The sequence below is a fragment of the Diuraphis noxia genome, unplaced genomic scaffold (genome assembly GCF_037042655.1).
Source record: "Diuraphis noxia isolate RWA-SAM2 unplaced genomic scaffold, SU_Dnox_SAM2 contig0001, whole genome shotgun sequence".
Taxonomy (NCBI): domain Eukaryota; kingdom Metazoa; phylum Arthropoda; class Insecta; order Hemiptera; family Aphididae; genus Diuraphis; species Diuraphis noxia.
Genome location: NW_028301711.1, coordinates 85,707,562 through 85,726,953, shown reverse-complemented (window position 1 = coordinate 85,726,953; position 19,392 = coordinate 85,707,562). Strand labels below are relative to the sequence as shown.

Genomic DNA, 19,392 nt, shown 5'->3' with positions numbered 1-19,392 from the left:
AACAGTGAAATATAAAGATACATAAATACTTGGTTAGGTTATGAAATAGAAAAGAAGGGGTCTGAATTAGCAATAGACATACAGCGTTGAAGTGGTTCATTTAAATCATAATTTGTGGAGGCGGTTAAATTGAAAGAGGTGTGTTGACGGGTGAAGCGTAAAGGGACATTTAAAGGAATTAGAGAGGAATTATTGAACTTAGGATATTATAAAATTATTACTTATGTCAGTAATGTTGGTATTTTTGAATTGCTAATACCTAATAAGTACCTAATATGTACTTTGACCTCTCGTAAAAATTAATTACACTTTTTCAATTAAATACATAACTCAAAATAAGTTAAATAATTTTTGAAATTCAATGAGATATATATGAAAATGGTAATATAAACATCTGTTAAAAATGTAACAGATATTAGTTTTTAGTGACAATGAAAACACTTAGGTAATCAATTTTGTTAAAAACAGGTTTTGATTAAAAATCCTTATTTTTCAATTGTTTTTGTAAAAACATTTTAATTATGTATGGCAGTATGCTGTGTGAATATTTTTAAGGTTTAACTCTTCAGTTTTCACAAAAAAAATATTAACATTTTAATTATATTTATAATTTATATAGTATTAATAAAGATCATCAAGTTTTTAATAGAAAATTATGTTAGGTACCTATACTCAAAGTGTCTCCAACAACTTAGTTCTTAGGCAATGAAGATGTAATTTTAATGAATGTCGTACATACATTTAATATATTTAAGTGACTTTCCTCAATGGCATTCAACACTCGATGCTTACTGACAGCTAAGTAGTACTCCGTATATTATCCCCCTTATTACAATAGAATTTTCATAGTGTTAAAGTTCTAAAATCAATCAATACTATAAGTGTAAAAATACTATGCAAACAATGGAAGTTATTGAAACATAAACCTATGTAATATCAGTGCCATAGAAACTGCGGTGCGGGCGGTTCATTGCACCGGGGCCCCACGTTGCAATTTCTAATATGAGACCCTTACTTAAATAAATTAATATAAGAATTAAGAATCTATACTAAGAACAATTTTTTTTAATAAGATCATAATATAATTATAATGCCGTTAGCACTTTATTATTTTAGCATAATATAGCATCCCCCAGGCTTCAAATTAGCACTCCCAGTTCCCAAACAATAACATGTAACAATATAATTATTTTTAAATATTTTGAATACATAATATATGATGTACAGTATAGTTGCTTAATAGTTTAAATAAATAAAGAGTAGCGATTACATTAACATTTATACAATTTCAACTTTATTATTAGTTATTAATTTGTCTGAACAAAGTATTGAAGAAAAATTGATCAAAATTTTAATTAATTACATTAATTGTATTATAATTAAAAAGTAAGAATATGAATGAGTAAAAATTTAAAATTATTGCAATGCAGTTTATTGCAGTGGGGTTACAGACTGTGGGGGGAAAGCCCCCACAGATCTGTGTACCATCAATTATATCAGCACCCCATATATGCACCCAACGTGCGTCTATTTAAAGGGGCCACAAATTAAATTTGCACCGGGCCCATCTAGTTCTAGCTACAACGGTACTGTGTAATATTATAATATTATATACGTACGACATGTTTACTATAATTAGGTTATACTTGCTCGCTGGTATATTATAATTATTAATTATTATTGCAGTTAATGATGTTTATACACAAATTTCTAGGTAGTTTTTGGTGTGGAATTCTCTACGTTTGTAATATCTAATATTACTAATATTATAGTTCATGGCTTCATGCGGCATGAATTAAATATTAAATCATGCCACCGATATCGGTATTCGGTAGACGGTAATGTTTACTTTTTCATTTTGATAACAACGTTATCTATCTCACATCTCTATGGACAATAAATATTTATTATTATTATTATTTAACCTGTTAGCACAGATTATATAAAACTGTTTTATAATATAATCTGTGCTGTTAGACATCCCATTGGTCGATAATCGTAAATCGATATTCATAAACACCGGAGTTGATCTTTTACCGATCGTTCCGCACTGTATTCGCAATGTTATAATTATTATAGTTTTACCTTAATTAAAACATAGTATATCGACTGGTGGAATAATGTGAAAAATTATCGCCTTGTATAACAATAACAATAATTATTAATAATCACAAATACTATCGTTGAGCGATCGTTCTATTTTTTTTTTTTTTTATCGCAGTTTTTGTCACCTGTCGTTAATCCATAGTGACGACATTATACTGTGCATTTTCATATTCGTTTTCGTTCATACGGATCACACCAATAACTGCATAACGAAATAGGTTGAGTAAGGGCCGCGCCTTATACGTTCGTGACGATGAATATGTAATTACGTTCCAATTTTATTGCGATTTACGCGACTAACAGTCTCCATCCGTGTTTGTTCGTACGATCGTTTAAACGACATTAAAACACTATGAATGGAACTCAGGATAATGCTAGATATGGACCCTCTGACCAGTTAAATCTGTCGAGCGGAACAAACAATGTGGATCACTACAACGATTCCGGTATGGTTTTGAAGTTTCATTGTGCATTCATTGAAAATGATCTTGATTTTTTTTTATTATTATAACCTTGTTAATGTCTACAGTTTGTCTCTAACCGGTTTTCATCCATCATCGGTACCAGTGGCGTATATAGAAATAATTTTTGGGATGGGCTATAATAATATAAGTAACTAAAAAATGATCTATCACCTAGAAAGTACTATATATTTAATAGTTACGACTAATTTCATGGGGGGGAGCTACAGCCCACCAGTCACCTCTTATATACGCCACTGATTGGTGCCTATATTGGTATATCTATAATATTTTTGGAACACATCTTGAATTAATAAATAAAAAATAAAAAACTAAATAAGAATTGCGGAAAAAAATCCCCCCGACGAACGACCCCAGAAAAAAAATCCCCAGAGTGCAATATTACTCACAACGTCTTGAAAATGGTTGAACATATATGTTTATCGTTAATTATTATCTATAATTAGCACATTATTAATATTTAAATTAGTTTTAAGTACATTCGGACATCTTAAAGAACTTAATTTAGAACACCGCCAACGTATAAAATTTGAGCACTCTTTTTGAAAATGATAAATAAATCCGATGTGCGCAGGCTTAGGTTTTTTACCATTAGTTTTAAAAATTTTCACCGTTTCCATAACGTTGTCATTCTGTACTTGTGTAGTGTGTGTTGTGTCCTAAATGTGTATTGAGACCTATAATATGTGGTGCACTGAAAAACGTTGCTAATTTTTATTGTACAATACAATGTTTGAACATAACCAACACTCATTTATTTTAAGATAGAGAATATCAAAATTATGTTTGTGAGCCCATTACAGATAAGATAGGTAGTTGTAACCTTTTACCTTATAATATATATTATCGAAGGTAACCGGTAGGTACCAAACTATACTGCACACAACAATCATATTAAATAACATTTGAAAATTTTATTTCGGGGATTTAATTTTTACAGACTTATATTTAAAAATATAATTTTTTAATAAAAACTTTGTTTTTCTAACAACTATATTAATTTATTGAATGATATAATATAATATAATATACGTATTTGTAATTCAATATTAATAATGTGGTAATTATAGATATAATATATTAATGTTTAGAAAATATTTATGAATGAGGTTGTGAGTAATATTGTAGTCTGGGGATTTTTTTTCCTAGGGTCGGGGATAGGGTCTAGGGCCGGGGTCTTTCATTGAGGGATTTTTTTTTCCGATTACCTGCAATAAATGTGCTTATTTGTAAATGTCTAGACGTCTTATGACGGATAGTGATATACTGATATTGGTACATCAGTACAAATTATAAAAATAATGAATTTGATAAATGAAAAATGGAAAATTAGATCAAACATTATATCTTGATATGTGTATTAACTTTATATACAGTATCTAATACAGGTAGGAATCTCACAAATATAGTTCTACAGCTCGAAAATAAAAATAATCATCAACAAACTTGTTCATAATATTATCTTGCTTATTACAATTGAGTTGCTATTAAAACATAGTATGTTTTTAGTATCTTTCTAAAAATGTTATATCGCTCAGGGTGTCTCTCCAAAAAAAGTTTAATCATGTGTAACATGCAAGGAATAAACTGCAGTTTAGTACTCATGATCATTAAATTTTTTTTCAAAATAAAAGTATTTTCAATAAAATGACCAATACCATTTAATTTATTCATATGAATAATAACATCCCTCCTCCTCTACAGTCAATAAGTATGTATTAAACACTAAAATTTGATTGTTCCATCATACTCAGTGTAAAAACACAACTAGAAGAAAATCAACATTGATTAGTTTTTTATAAGATGAGGTAACCACAATTTAAAAAAAAAAAAACAGTTTTCCCATTTTTTCTTCAATATAACTTTCAATACCTATAAAAAAAGAGCGATCATTTTTCAATCACTTTCAGATATACTTAAAATTTATAACAGATTTTTGAGAAATAAGTTGCAAAATATGCTTAGTATAACTTAATTTATGCCAAAATTAGTTAACACTAAAAATAAAATAACATACCTATAAAAAATAAATAAATATTGGCTCAAACAATTATTTTTTTTATACCCATGCTGTTTAATATTTGTATTTTCAAAGACATTTGTTTATAAGTGTTAATATTTCAAGTCTCTAGAAAGACCAGTTTTAATTTTTTTTTTTTTACTGAAGTTACCACTAAATAATTAAAATAAATTTCATAATTTAGCAAAATTACCGTTTTTAGTCTAATATTAACATTAAAACTAAATTGTTTAAAACAATAGCCCTAAAAATTACATGGTAGGTACAATATTTGATAGTTATTCCTAAATTTGTACAAAACTATTGAGAATTTTGAGAAATAATCTCCTTTAGTAGCAATTTAAGATAATTTTTAACCTTAAAAGAAAGTGCCAAAAATGTGGATACAGAATAAATAAATACCATTGTTAAACCAATAAATCTATTTACTCAAGATATAAAATCTAAAATAATAGTTTAATGTAAAAATATAATTTGATGTGAATTTAATTTAGACATGTAAAATAGATATATTATTTATATTAGATCCTAAGCAAAGCTGATGAATGTATAGATTTTATTAAGATATCTATGTGCTTTTTATTATTGTTTTTGTCTGTGTACAAGATAAGTAGTTGAAATAATGCTTTGATTTTCAACTTCAATGTCTTTTCTGATGGGAAAATGATTCTAGTTAGGGCATCCAAGAGGTTAAAATTTCCAGTAGTTTTCAAAAGCATTGAAAAAAAAAAAATTAAGGAAAACCTCGACAAATATTGATTTTTGTGTTAAGTTTCTGTAAGTGGGAATATTGACATGTAAGTGTAGATATTTTAGATTTACACAAAAAATTTTCATCATTTGATCACAATACATTTTCATCATGTTTAAATTTTTTACAGACTTTTAGTTTTTTTTTATCTATAAATGTCAATTTTATTCATTAGATAAAAAAGTTTGAAAACTTAATACATGGCTCCTAACATATTGTTACAATAGTAGCTGAAAAATATCACAAATAGATAGCCACAAATTTTTTTATAAGCATTTAATGTTCACATTTTGATAACATTAATCAAATTGAAAATTTATAAATTATTTTTTAGTTAAAAATGTATAATATGTTTAATTTTTATAGCTAAGAACTGAACATTTAAAATAAAATTCTATGTAAGTAGTTCATTCTGTAACAATACATTTTGTTGTATTTAGAAATATTATTTGTGGGTACTTAACATTTTTAGAATAAGTAGGTATATGATTATACTTCATACACACAATTACATTTTCAAATGCAATTTTTTCCACAAAAATAAATTTAACTGTGGTACTTATCCTCAGTAATAACATAAATTACTTTAATAACAATAATATCAGAAAACAAATCTACTTAGTCATACTATAGGCAGACAGACAGCTCAGTATTAGCTCAGAATGGTTTTTTTGTATACAATGATTTTATAATATTAGATTTAAATTTAACACATTCATTACAATGACTCTCTAGACACCGTATACACGGCGGCAAAACATTACCTTCTTACCCAATTTTTATTTTTATTTTTGGAGGTCTTCAGTCTTAAATAAATTATTTGAGGAGAGCTCCCCTAAGCCCTTATCAGCTTACACTGAGTACTAGCCTCCACATAATAGTATGTGTACTTGGTAATGTCACAATAGCATGAAATTTTCATCAATGCATTTTGTAAGTAAAGAATCAGCCTAAATAAAAATCTAAAAATTTAAATTTACAGACCAAAACACATATTTAAGTTTTTAGATATTTATTACTAATATATATTTGTCCAAATCACTATTTATTTCATGTTTAATGATTTTGCTTGCTATCTTCCAAAATATAGATACTTATCATCTAGTAATATCTGTTAAATCTAATTTATCATTTTGCAATTTATATGTTCCCTTAAAAATAATTATTGAGTTTATTTTACAAGAAAAATATAATAAAAGATATATCTTAAACATCTTTATTTCAATTTTTATTGGCTGAAGTTAATGGGTTTGTTAAAACTTGTGTGTAAATTGTGATTTGAGACTCCTGACTTATTACAATGTTTGTCATTATCTAGATTTGTTATTGGACAATGAAGAAGAATACATTCATCCTTATTCAGATGAATACGTACTTCTGGAGAGGAAGATGCGTAACCGATTAACTTTTTTCTTTATGAATCCAATTGAAAAATGGAAAACAAGAAGGAGGTTTCCATATAAATTTTTAACCCAAATTATCAAAATAATATTGGTTACACTTCAAGTAATGAATGAGATAATAAATATTTTATTATTTCTGTTATTATTTAATTTATATAATTTTTTTTTTTTAAGCTTTCGTTATTTGCTCATACTCGTTACAGTCATGTAAATTATACGTGGGGAAATAGGATTACATTTTCACATTTGTTTATTAAAGGATGGGACCCAGCACGAGAAATAGTCTCTTATCCACCTGCACTGGGACCATTAGCTATTTATAATATTGAATCATTTTATTCAACAATTAACTATGCTGTGGTTGGTGTAAGTATAGAATTTACTTATTGTAATTATTGTTTGTAAAATATTCTTACTTATCTACTTTTTCTGAAACAACAACTAATAAATAATTTTGTGTATCACAAGAAAAATGCTATATTTTTTTGCTGGCATTATGTAGAATTTTTTTTTGTTTTTACCAAAAATGTAAGTAGGTATGTAAGTATTTAATCATTAATATAAATATAAACAATGTTAAAAAATATTTCGTTAAAATTGTGGGGTATCCAAAATTCAATAAATTTATGAAAACCAGCATTTCATTATTATATAGACATAATCAGCAATAGCAAATTAACCATCATAATTCATAATATTTGAAGATATTATTTAACCTCTCGATTTTATGACAGTTTTACAAGATTTTTTTAAAATTATTTTGTAATTTTAGTTGACTGTCATAATATGTTATTATAATTTTAATAAAAATTAAATTAACTCTTGCTCATATTTAATATTATTAAAATGTCTATTATTACAGTAGAGTTTTGCTAATCTGGAAATCTATTTTTCGTACTTTAGTACTCGTGTATAATGTATATACTCGAGAATACCCATGATTAAGATACATATTATCGACTTATCGTTTCGATTACATATTAAAAAACTGTTTCGTTTAGTGGTGATTGTGTACTCATGTATCATAATAATAACAATAGTAATGTGTAATGTAAAATTGTAATTCAATAAAATATTTTGAATTCGTATAAATATATAAGGTGTTTTTTGTTGATATTTATTAATAACTTAAAAAGAACATAATTTCGTTTAATCCGGATTAGCGAGAACTCTACTGTACATCTTATTTTAAATTATTGATGATAATTTAAAAGATATGATTTTTATTAATGAACTATATGGACATATGGTAATACTATTATTTTTTGAACTACAGATTGTAGATGTAGAATACTTTTTGTTGTCATATGTATGTTTTATTTATTTTTTTAATATATTATATTTTATAGTAATTGAATGATTTTTTTTAAATTTATACTATTTTATGAATATAGTACTGTTTTTGTGGTTATTTTAATGAAGTACTGAAAGTTGTATTTTATCGTTTTAATTTTAAATTATTATATATTTTTATAGTATGCCAACATCAGTAACGCAATTGGATCATACTCATATCTAAGTGAAGATAGTAAAGTTGTAGATCCAATATTTTGTATTGTTCATTATAAAGAAGGTAGCGTGTTTGGTTTCAACGAAAGTTATACCTTTGATGGAGAAATAATACAAGGTAACTGGAATATGTGCTACTAAAATCCTAAGTTACAGTTATTGTGTAGTTAAATTTATTTAATTTAAAATTTTTAGAATGCCTGAATGTTACTATAACTGATGATATAAAAACTAAGGGATTTTCAATCAAGGATTATCTAATTGAACAAAATAAAACAATCTATTTTTCATCTTTATTAAAAGCGAAATTAAAATTTGCATTAAAAACTGTTAACTTCAGAGTTGCCGGAAAGTATTCGCCTCCCGATTGTTACAAATTTGAAATTCAAGTAAATATGATTTTCTGTTAATTTTTAAGAATTTTGTAATGAAACATTAATTGATGACTAGGTAAGTTTGTGTGTTGAATTCTCCAGAAATATGCACAACCTTTTAAAATTTAAAATATAATCTAATTTAAAAATAAAAGCATGACATTTTGAGTAATTTTTATTTAATCATTGATAAAAGTAAATATTTTATAACTGATATTATAAAAATATATTTTTCTTCAATAATGCATTTATCTTAGATTTATTTTATTGTATTATTATTTTAGATAAACAATCTATATCAGTATACATTTAATGGATTTTATTACAGATAACATTAAACAATGAAGATATGGATGGTCAAGTATTGGTAGATTTGCAAGTAAATCCTTTTAGGTTGAATTGTAAAGGTAGCGTGGAATATATCAGTAAGTTAAACAAATAGTTTTTGCAATATGTCAGATAGATATTATTAATATTATTTTTCTTATGTTGAAGTTGATAATAAAGTCGAATCGTTTTTAAGAAGTGTATTAAATTATCTTGTTATCATTGTGTGTACTATTTCAATGATACTATGTACAAGGGCTATATTGAGAGCACAGCTACTGAAGTATGTAAGTATTATAATTTTGTCCAATATCAATGTAATTTGTTACCTAATAAAATTTATTTTCAACTTCAGGAAACAATAAGATATTTTGAAGACATGCTAAAGTCAACATTGAGTTATAAAGCACGGTGGGAGTTTTGGAATTTATGGTATATAATGATAATCATCAATGACATACTAATTATATGTGGTTCAGGAATAAAGGAGCGTATAGAGAAAAAGGTGATATAAAATGATATATTATAATATTGTGTATACCAATCCCTAGACTTTTTTCTCTTTTCTGTATATAAAAATTTGAAAATGTTTCAATAAAACATATATTTATAAGTATCCTCCCCCACACATTGAAAATTATCTTGTGCACCACATTATAATCATATTAAATATTAATATTGTATAGCGAATAAGTATAAGTAAATAACTTTATGTTTTTAGCAATTTATTGGTGACCAATGGAATTTATGTAGTGTATTACTTGGAACTGGAAATTTGCTTGTCTGGTTTGGAGTTCTAAGATATCTAACATTCTTTAAAACTTACAATGTAAGTTTAAATAATGTTTTATTTATCATAATTCATAGTAAATTATACTGTAGGGATAATTAAATGTTTATTTTTAGGGTGTAATATTAACATTGCGGCAAGCTTTTCCAAATACTTCAAGGTTCATTTTATGTGCGATTCTATTGTATGCTGGCTTCACATTTTGTGGTTGGTTGGTATTAGGACCATATCATATGAAAGTAAGGGTTTATCTTAAAATCTTAGATAAAACATTAAAAATTATTTTCTAAAATTTCCATAACATGCTAATTGTAATTTTATCCATTCTTCATTCCTTTCTTTATTATTATAAATTATTATAGCTATATATAAAATTATTTGTAGATATTAAACTTTTAAAATTATACTACTATATTAAGTACATATTATACATATTGTAATTTAAAAATATTTTTCTGAGAATATCTAAAATGTTTATTTAATTAATAAATATGTTCTAACAACTAGTTGTGTTTGAAAAAATGCCTCTTCTTAAATTTCTAATATTTTTTTTTTAAATATTTATTTAAAGTTAATAATTACTAAATATTAGTATACTCTATAAAACACAATAATGAGTTCATTTATTTTGTATTAGTAATAACATGTTTTATAGTATATGATCATAGGCGTTTTCATATTTTTCATATTTCATGTTTTTAAGTTTTCACTTTTAAACAATTATTAATTATTAATTTCATTATAGTGAAATAATTAATTAATAACCCAGTATTTAGCTTAAGTGATATAGTAAAGATTCATATAATTTTTTAATAAATGTATTTGTGTTTTTAGTTCCGGTCGCTGGCAAGTACATCTGAATGCTTATTCTCTTTAATAAATGGAGATGATATGTATGCCACATTTACAATCATGGCTACAAAATCTTCATTATTATGGTGGTTTAGTCGTTTGTACTTATATTGCTTTATAAGTCTATTTATTTATGTGGTTATCAATCTCTTTCTATCGGTTATCATTGACTCTTATGAAACAATTAAGGTAAATTCAATTTAATTTTAAAAAAAAATTCCATTATAAAATGTAATTTAAAATTGTATGATTTTTTGGATTGTGTTAGTAAATATTAAGTGTTTCCCCAAATATAACAGTTCAATTTATTTGGATTAATTTAGATTTGTTTTTTAACTTTGCAAACCACTAGTGCAGAGGTAACTAAATGGTGGCTCCAAACCACATATGGCTGTGGAATAACTTTTATGTGTCAAAAGGATAATAAATTAATTTTTTAAATCCTTATTTCTTATTGTATCTGCATTAATGATATTTTCATTCTATTTTTCTTATTACTTCATTTTATTTTTTGATCTTATCTTTGCCTACTTTCTTTGGTTAAATATGATTATTTAATTTTGATGCCCCCAAAACACCAAATTATTAATTTGTGACTCCTTATAAATGGTATGTGTGTTTGAAGTTAAAATTAGATTTATTAATAACATTAAACATTATATGCTTTCTGGTGTTTTGTGAACATTTTTAAATTAAAATTTAATTGTGATTTGTAAACAATAATGTATATTATTATACTTTTGATTGATTATTTTATGATTTATTCAAAATTTGTTTTTTAGAATCAACCACGTAATTATAAACCTAAGACTGACCTGGAACAGTTTATGGCTGAAGGTACATTTCCTACATCATCATTTGATATTACTGAAGAGACTGATAATTGGGCTCAAGTATCTTTTGCTCAAGCAGTTAGGAGAATATTTTGTAGTTTTTGTATGTAAGTTCAAGTTTAATATAATTATATCTGAATTAATGGATAAACCTAACCTAACCTAACGAATTAAGATAATCAAATTTAATATAATAAACAATAATTGACATATTATGAGTGGCGTTATTCCAATTAGACAATGAGAATAATGATTTACATAGTTCATGGTGAAATATTTTTTATTTAACAAGTTTTATTTTCAGCAATTTCAAAAATTTACGCCAAACATGTTTGTTTATTTATCAAAGAAGCCGACATTTAATTATTTGATTTGAAGATGGCTATCTATCTATTTTTAATTTTATATTTTCGTTACCAATATTTATTATTATTTAAACTATATTATTCACATTTTATGAATGTTTATTATACTATATTTATATTATAGACTGATTATCACTGTGTATCCTATCCTAACGGCACTTCACTAATTGAACTATAATTATTTAATTAATTTAGTTACATAAGAGTGATCTGGTAGGAATATAAGAGAAACTACTATTATAGGCACATTATTTTTATACTTAATTCCACTCAATGAATTGTTAAAAATGTTTATTATTAAACAAGTTATTGTTATTGTTTTGTTTGGTAAATAATGTGAGAGGACAGACATAATAATAATTATTGCTTTCATGAGGCGTTCCTAAAAGTCAATTATTGTTAACCTAAATTTTATTATGCATACCGTTTAACATACATTTAATATGAACTAAGTTATAATGTTTAATTACTGTTTGGAATTGCATTTCACATTTTTTTTTAAGTAATAAATTATATCATGTTGTATTTTATCTATGATTAAATAAACATGAATTGTTGTAACTTCATATTTTGTTTGTTACAATCTTGGGATTTTAATTACCATATGTCAATGCTAGATTAAATAATGTGTTTATGTAAAATATATTATACAATCTAACTTATATCAAGATAATTTTATTTTTGTATTCAATTTATTGTTTTTTTAATAGTTTAATTGTGGTTATACATTTTCACTAATGTAAGTATTTTCAAGTATAATAGGATTTTAAAAATTGTTGGCCATTTTTGAGTTATATACAGGGTGATTCTTTTATCAAACAACACTTATATGGTGTCTGTGTGTAAATACCACCTAACATACACCTATAACACACAAACACTACCCAAAACCACCCAACTTTGGGAGGCTATATCTTGTAAACGGATTAACGAAAAATGAAAATTTAAACGTGAAAATTCATTGAAAAATAGCCTTTTTAATTTATGAAATTTTAAGTATAGGTTGTCATTTGAAAATCAAAAGTTGATAATGGTTAACCTGATAAATATAAGGGTGAAAATATTATTTAATGTAGTTGATACTTTTAGAAGGTCAAAATTTAAAATTCTTAGCTGCTTTTGATAATAATCGAAAAAACAAAAAACAACCAAGAACATTTGTTAAAATTTAAATATAATTATTAAAATATTTACTTGGTTACCTTTTTTCATATTTTTTTTAATATTGATAATAAGTTTTCAGTGTCAAAAAGTTTGATTATTTCATACAAAGTTCCTAATAACTCATAAGTTGCTCATTTTATATTTGAAAAATACTTATAATAGGTACTATAGGAAAAAATTGAAATTCATTTTTTAGTTATAAATGTATAAGATAATTAATATTCATACCTATGTTTTTTGAATTTGATACAAGAATTTTCATAAGTGTTGTTGTTTGAATTAAAAAATAAAGTTTATATTAAATCTATAAGTATTTTTATGATTGTTTGATATTTGGATAAACTTATTAAGTTAAAACCTATTACAGGAAAAGCAATTTACTTGAATTTTTACAGTTTATTTCTAAAATCATGACATGTGGTTGCCATTTACACAAGCAAAATAATTTTTTACTAAAAATAATTACAACTTTTAATGAGGAAATTGTTCCATATTAATTCGCTCAATAAATCAAAATGTAGAGTAGATTATTAAAAATATATTGTACTTTTGAATAAAATTATCAAAACAGTTTTTTAAAGTAGATACAATCGACATTTTGTTGAAAATGATAATAGAATGTATATCTTACACATTTAATTGATCTTTAAAAATGGGTATTATCCGCTTTTAACTTACAGTCCATTTATTTTTATCAACAATACTCATTTTCATTAAGTGAGATTTCGACAGATTCAACAAAAACAATTTTTATACTTCTATTTAAACTTAAACATTATTAAATAGTAAATGTGTCTAAAATACTGTTATGATGACGTCTCACACGCATACTACATACCAAATTTTTGTCCACTAATTCCAACAGTATGCTATTAGTTTTGATATTAGTGAGTTGACCTATTATCATATTTTTAGATAAGAGATACCATTAACTGTGTTCCCTCGTTGGTTTTTTACTATATTTTAATTTTTAAATATATGACTACATACTCAATTCCTAATCTACATACTCCTAACGTGGTACCTCAACTTGAGTCACATGAAACAGTCTGTGATTTGTTTAAATTTTCTTGACTATGCCTACAATTTTGAAAATATTATATGGTTTTTATTGAGCTGTTATGGATATTTTAAATTGTCAATATTTTTTTTTCAATATCTATAACTAATCTTACTTAAGCATATTGAAAATGTAGACTCATAGTCACAATTTATTATCATTTAAATTATGATAATATTGGATATTTAAATTACTTCCTCCAAATATTCAATCTGGAGCTGGGACCTCATCAAAAATAAAAATGTATAATATATTTTAATATTTGATAAAATCTAAAAATAAAAAAATTTCAAAACCAAGAATATTTTAATACTGGTTTTTGATATAATATTTTATAATAAAGCAATAACCATATAGAAATTAAAATTTACAATTTACATTCAACATTTATAATGACATTTTCCATGTATAGGTACCTAATTAGTTTTCAAAATATTTAAAAAAATTAAAATTTTTTTTTAAATATATTAAATTTTCAACTTATTTTTTTTACTCTTTTCAATGTCAATTTTTTTTTTAAGTCAAAACATTTGAAAGTGTAATCAAAGATGAGTAAGCTGTTCTTAAAGATTTTAAAGAAAATAAAAAAAACTAAACCAATTTTTTTAGCTTTGTAACTTGGAAGTTCAAATTTTGATAAGTAATAAATATACATAATAATATAATATCAATGAAATAACTGATTATTTTTCAATTATAAATATATTTATAGTAAGAACTTAGGATTTAGTAGCATTACCTACGGTTATCATTATTTTCTATATACTTTGAATTTTTCAAAATATTTTGAAGAATTGTATGCTATTAACATTCATGTTTATACAACAAACCTTTTAATGTCATTTTATAATATATTAAAAAGCTCATGAGATTAGGTAGTGAGATAAGAGCTTCGTTAGTTTAAAAATTAGTTTGAATTGACCTATTATGAAACTCGATGGTAAGACCATCTGTGTTTGTAATTTTGTATGTTAAAATTTTTTTTAAATAATTCAGTTTTTGTGTGAGTAGTGAACATTTTTAATTTAAAACTCAAAACTTACTAAAAGAATTACCTATTATAAAAAATCCTACACACAAACACAATATTCATAGGTCAATAGTAGGTCGTATTCATTATAGGCCGTTTGACTCTAATTTTTAAATTAACAAATCTTAATGTGATTTTCCAAACTTGAGCCATGTTACAAGATGGAGACAACACTTGCGACACTAACGTCCTCTTAATAATTTTATATCATAAGCAATGATTTTGGCAAAAATTAATTAAACTCGCCAAATTAAGAAAATTATATAAATGTATAATATTGCATAAATATGGATGCTGACACCGTGCCCTCTTTAAATCGTTTTATGTGCCTATACAATAATATTTGTCATAGAATTAAATTAAACAAACCATCATTTTTTAGGTAATTAATTGTGATCTTAACTACGGGCTAGTATGTATATCATTTGAGTCTGAAAATTACAATGATGATTTGAATATTTTATCTGTTGATGAACTGTTAGATGCTGTATATTGTATATAATAATTATCATGGTAAGAAACTACTCTGACAAATGATTATAGCCCCTATTGTACTTGTACAATAAGTAGAATTGTATTCAAATTTATTAAATGCAACAAATCTAAAAATTGTATTACATTCTAGTATCTAAAAAATGTATTGATTTTGAGAATACCAAACCTTTTGGTGATAGCAATAATTATCAAATAAATATTAATATCATCAATCATTTATTCACTTTGAATTTTATAATTTCAACAAAAGATTAGAATACATTGGTATTGACTATGAACATCAAAATATTGAAGTTTTTGACTATAAAGATAAAAGTTCATAAAATATAAATAAGGAAAACATTAAATACATGTAACACAATATTAAGTACTTCAATAAATGATACTGAAGACCAAAATATAAATGAGGAAACGTTGGATCCACTTACCATAGTTTTTTTCAATAAATAACACCAATCAAAATATTGCAGAAGTTAGTAAATAGAGAAGTAATAATTAATTAGTTAGTACTCAAGTAGTTAAAAAGTAAGTTGCAGAATAAGAAAAAATTCTCATCACAATTTACAAAATTATATTAGGAAAATGATAGGAAACGGATGAAGTTTTAAATCCAGATTTTTGGAATAGAAATAAAACTAAAATTAAAGTGTATTAGGCATTTAAAAGTTAGGAATAAACTAAATTGGTGTGTATAAAAATATGTTTTTAAGTACTTATTCTTTAAATTAATCTATTATGAAAGTAACCTCGAGATATTAATTAGAAACACAAATTTCAAGATATATTACCTAGGAAATGAGAATGGAAGGTGAAAACGCTGAACTTTTTGTCAATGAACTGTTTTGTATAATTCACAATTAAGGACATTAACAATTCATGAATACTTAAACATTATTAACTTTAATTTCCAAAGCACGTTCACAACTGGCTCCACTACAACAACAAGAAGTAAGTAGCACATAGTGAATATTAAACTTTTGTGGTTAGGGCTACAGCAGTGTAATAAGACTCAATATATGTGATTCTAGGAGTGCAATAAAAATAAAACAAACTTGAATACTTTTTTTTTAATTAACTTTTAAAACTGTTATAATATTACTATAAACAGTAAAAAATCTTCAAGAAAATAAAACCTAAAAACAAAAAAAAATTCTATAACATAACTTACCAACAAACCATTGTGCATTATGCCACAAATGTTGTCAATATAATTTAAAAAAAACTTAGCTGAAGATGAATACAAAATAAGACATATTCATAAAAATATCAAGCAACAAACGATAAATCCAAAGACAACATTTTTACAAAAGCTGGTGAATGTAATTTATTTACTTGTGATTTAATGACAGTACAGACTACAACAGCAGCTTCTATAATCCATATTCACTAGAGCAAGTTATGTTTATTTTAAAATTAAGCTAGCTGTTAACAACTACACACAGTGAACTTACTAATTTTCTTCTAGCTTCGTAGTATACTCAATTACTGATTTGATGAGAGTCAAACAAAATTCATCACATTTTTACTTGTTTCATGTTTGACTGATATTATTGAAGAAACTTTAAAGAAAAGCTTAAAACCATTTCTTATTTACTCTAATGGTTATACAGCACAGAACTGGAATTGTGTTATACCTATCAACTTCTTTATTACATATTAGCATAAGCAATTACCTTTATAAGTAGGTATAACATAAACTTTTATAAAGAAAAGCCATAGTTAAATGGAGTATGATAGTGAATACAGTGTTATTGAAAGAAAACTTAAAAGCAAAAAGCATATAGGTACTCAACCAAAAAAAAATTTTCCATGCTTGGTTTTGGTATGAAAAAAAAAAATCATAAAAACAAAATATGAAGAAAAAAAATTATTTACAGAGTTATACTGTGAGATCATTGCGTCTGACGTCTTCACGCGGCACTTCATGGCTGGCGGTAGCAGCAAACCGTGAAATAAAACGTATAAATAATATTCTTGTTGCATAAAAGTTAAAGATCGTTAATTATGTTATTATGGTTATTCATGAATATTATATAATATTCATTACGTTTAATACTATTCTGTATTGATATTTTATCATAAGTTAACAATTAATAATATCCAAAACAGTCTATACTCTATACCGAATATTGCATAGGTAGTATTCCAGTACTATTTATTGTCTCAGTCTTACAAACGCGTAACATGGAAAATTTACGCTCAGAGATCTCGTTTTATTAATTTAGCTAAATTAGAATGAATAGACCTATTATGAAACTTGATGGTAAATTGGTATAAGAACATTATCGGCAGTGTTTTGTTGTAAGTTTTTTACGATGATTCAGTTTTTAAGTGAGTTAAGACAGTGGCGTATTTACGGGGGGGGATTGATCCTCCTTGGTCTTTTTTCTATTGTTAAAGAATTTACCTATATATATCACTATTCACTAGACACTAAATCGTGTTTAGTATTTTTATGTGTGATATTCAATGGGTCATCCCCTCCCTATAACAATTCTCAAATACGCCGCTGAGTTAAGAGCATTTTTACTTTACAATTTATTATACACGCATAACTCACTTGAAAACTGAATCATCGTAAAAATAACTTCCAACAAACACAGATTATGTTCTTACTATCAAGTAAAAAGGATCTTCGCAAGTAAAAAGATTTTGTTCGTATATAATATTGCCTATATTTGGCCCCTTATTTGCAGCTAACAAAATGTTATGACTTATAACATAATATACATAATTATTAATTTTCATTATAATATTATAGTATTACTATCTTATTAGTTTTCTTACTTTGCCAGAAATCCTTGGATAAAATGATCAATGAGAGTAATAGTATGAATAATGAATATTCTATTGGATTAACTTTTTACGTTGATGTTTTCTTTACAATTTTACATTTACGTTATTCTTCAATCTCATGTTTCCATTTCTCAAATTTTAATTATATAAATAATGACGTATAAATGTTGAAGTTAATTTAAAAAATATTTGGTGGTATTAGAAGTTTACATTTTGTTAAATTCTTGTCGCTTCTGTAGCCCCTCAAAATAAGTATTCCAACCATCGGCTTTATATAATATGAGATCTATTTTTTACATTTTTTTGTCTAACAATCAATTAGATAGTTAGTTCATTATTTTTAAGTCCAATGAAATTTTATATATTATTTTATAAGATTATATATTTACGTCTTTATGTTTTAATCTATTTAACTTTGTTATGATTAACATTGAAGCAAATTGACCCACCATCAAATTTAGAAGTAAGAATATTATCTAGTGAATCACTTTGATTTTTTTTAGATTTTTAATTTTAAAGCAAGTTATGAGTATTTTTAAATTGTAAATTGTTTATGCATTTTAAATACTCATGACTTGCTTTAAAATTAAAATCTAAAAAACCCTATGTGGTTCCCTAGATAATAGTCTTACTTCTAAATTTGATAATACTATAATATGCCAATAATTCTAATTACTATATATCTTGGTTCATGGTATGTTTATACATCTGACGGTAGTTAGCATATCAATCACCTTATTATGATTTAAAAAAATATATATTGGGGCTATTGGGCTATATCATATACTGGCTTTAATTTCAATAGACAAAATTAGTATAAGAATAGTTTTTTTTGGATTAAACATTACCTGAACCTTATGAATTGGACAACAATTATTCGAAAATTCTGCTAATCCAACAAGCGTTTATGTCAGGATGTAACGCGCGGTTTTTAAAATAAAGAATTTGACAACAAACCGAAGATATCAATGAGCTAGTAAAATGGTAATAAACTAATTACTATAACAATTATAATGACAACAAAAATATAACAAT

At 25.2% G+C, this 19,392-nt stretch overlaps 1 protein-coding gene across 2 annotated transcripts; it reads left to right on the top strand.

Annotated features, from left to right (window-relative positions):
- The first annotated feature begins 1,953 nt into the window (after nt 1–1,953).
- LOC107167089 (mucolipin-3-like) lies at nt 1,954–12,474 on the top strand. 2 transcript variants are annotated; one of them, XM_089216528.1, is made up of 14 exons: nt 1,955–2,552; nt 5,726–5,757; nt 6,678–6,865; nt 6,937–7,128; nt 8,239–8,389; nt 8,467–8,660; nt 8,974–9,070; nt 9,141–9,259; nt 9,328–9,477; nt 9,694–9,801; nt 9,879–10,001; nt 10,597–10,803; nt 11,397–11,554; nt 11,752–12,474. In XM_089216528.1, exons 3-14 carry the CDS (start codon nt 6,749–6,751, stop codon nt 11,816–11,818), a joined length of 1,683 nt encoding a protein of 560 aa, XP_089072654.1. In that variant the 5' UTR covers nt 1,955–2,552; nt 5,726–5,757; nt 6,678–6,748; the 3' UTR covers nt 11,819–12,474. The 2 variants fall into 2 exon arrangements, with proteins under 2 accessions (XP_015371472.2, XP_089072654.1); XM_015515986.2 differs by lacking the exon at nt 5,726–5,757 and having other exon boundaries at nt 1,954–2,552.
- Nucleotides 12,475–19,392: the final 6,918 nt, after the last annotated feature.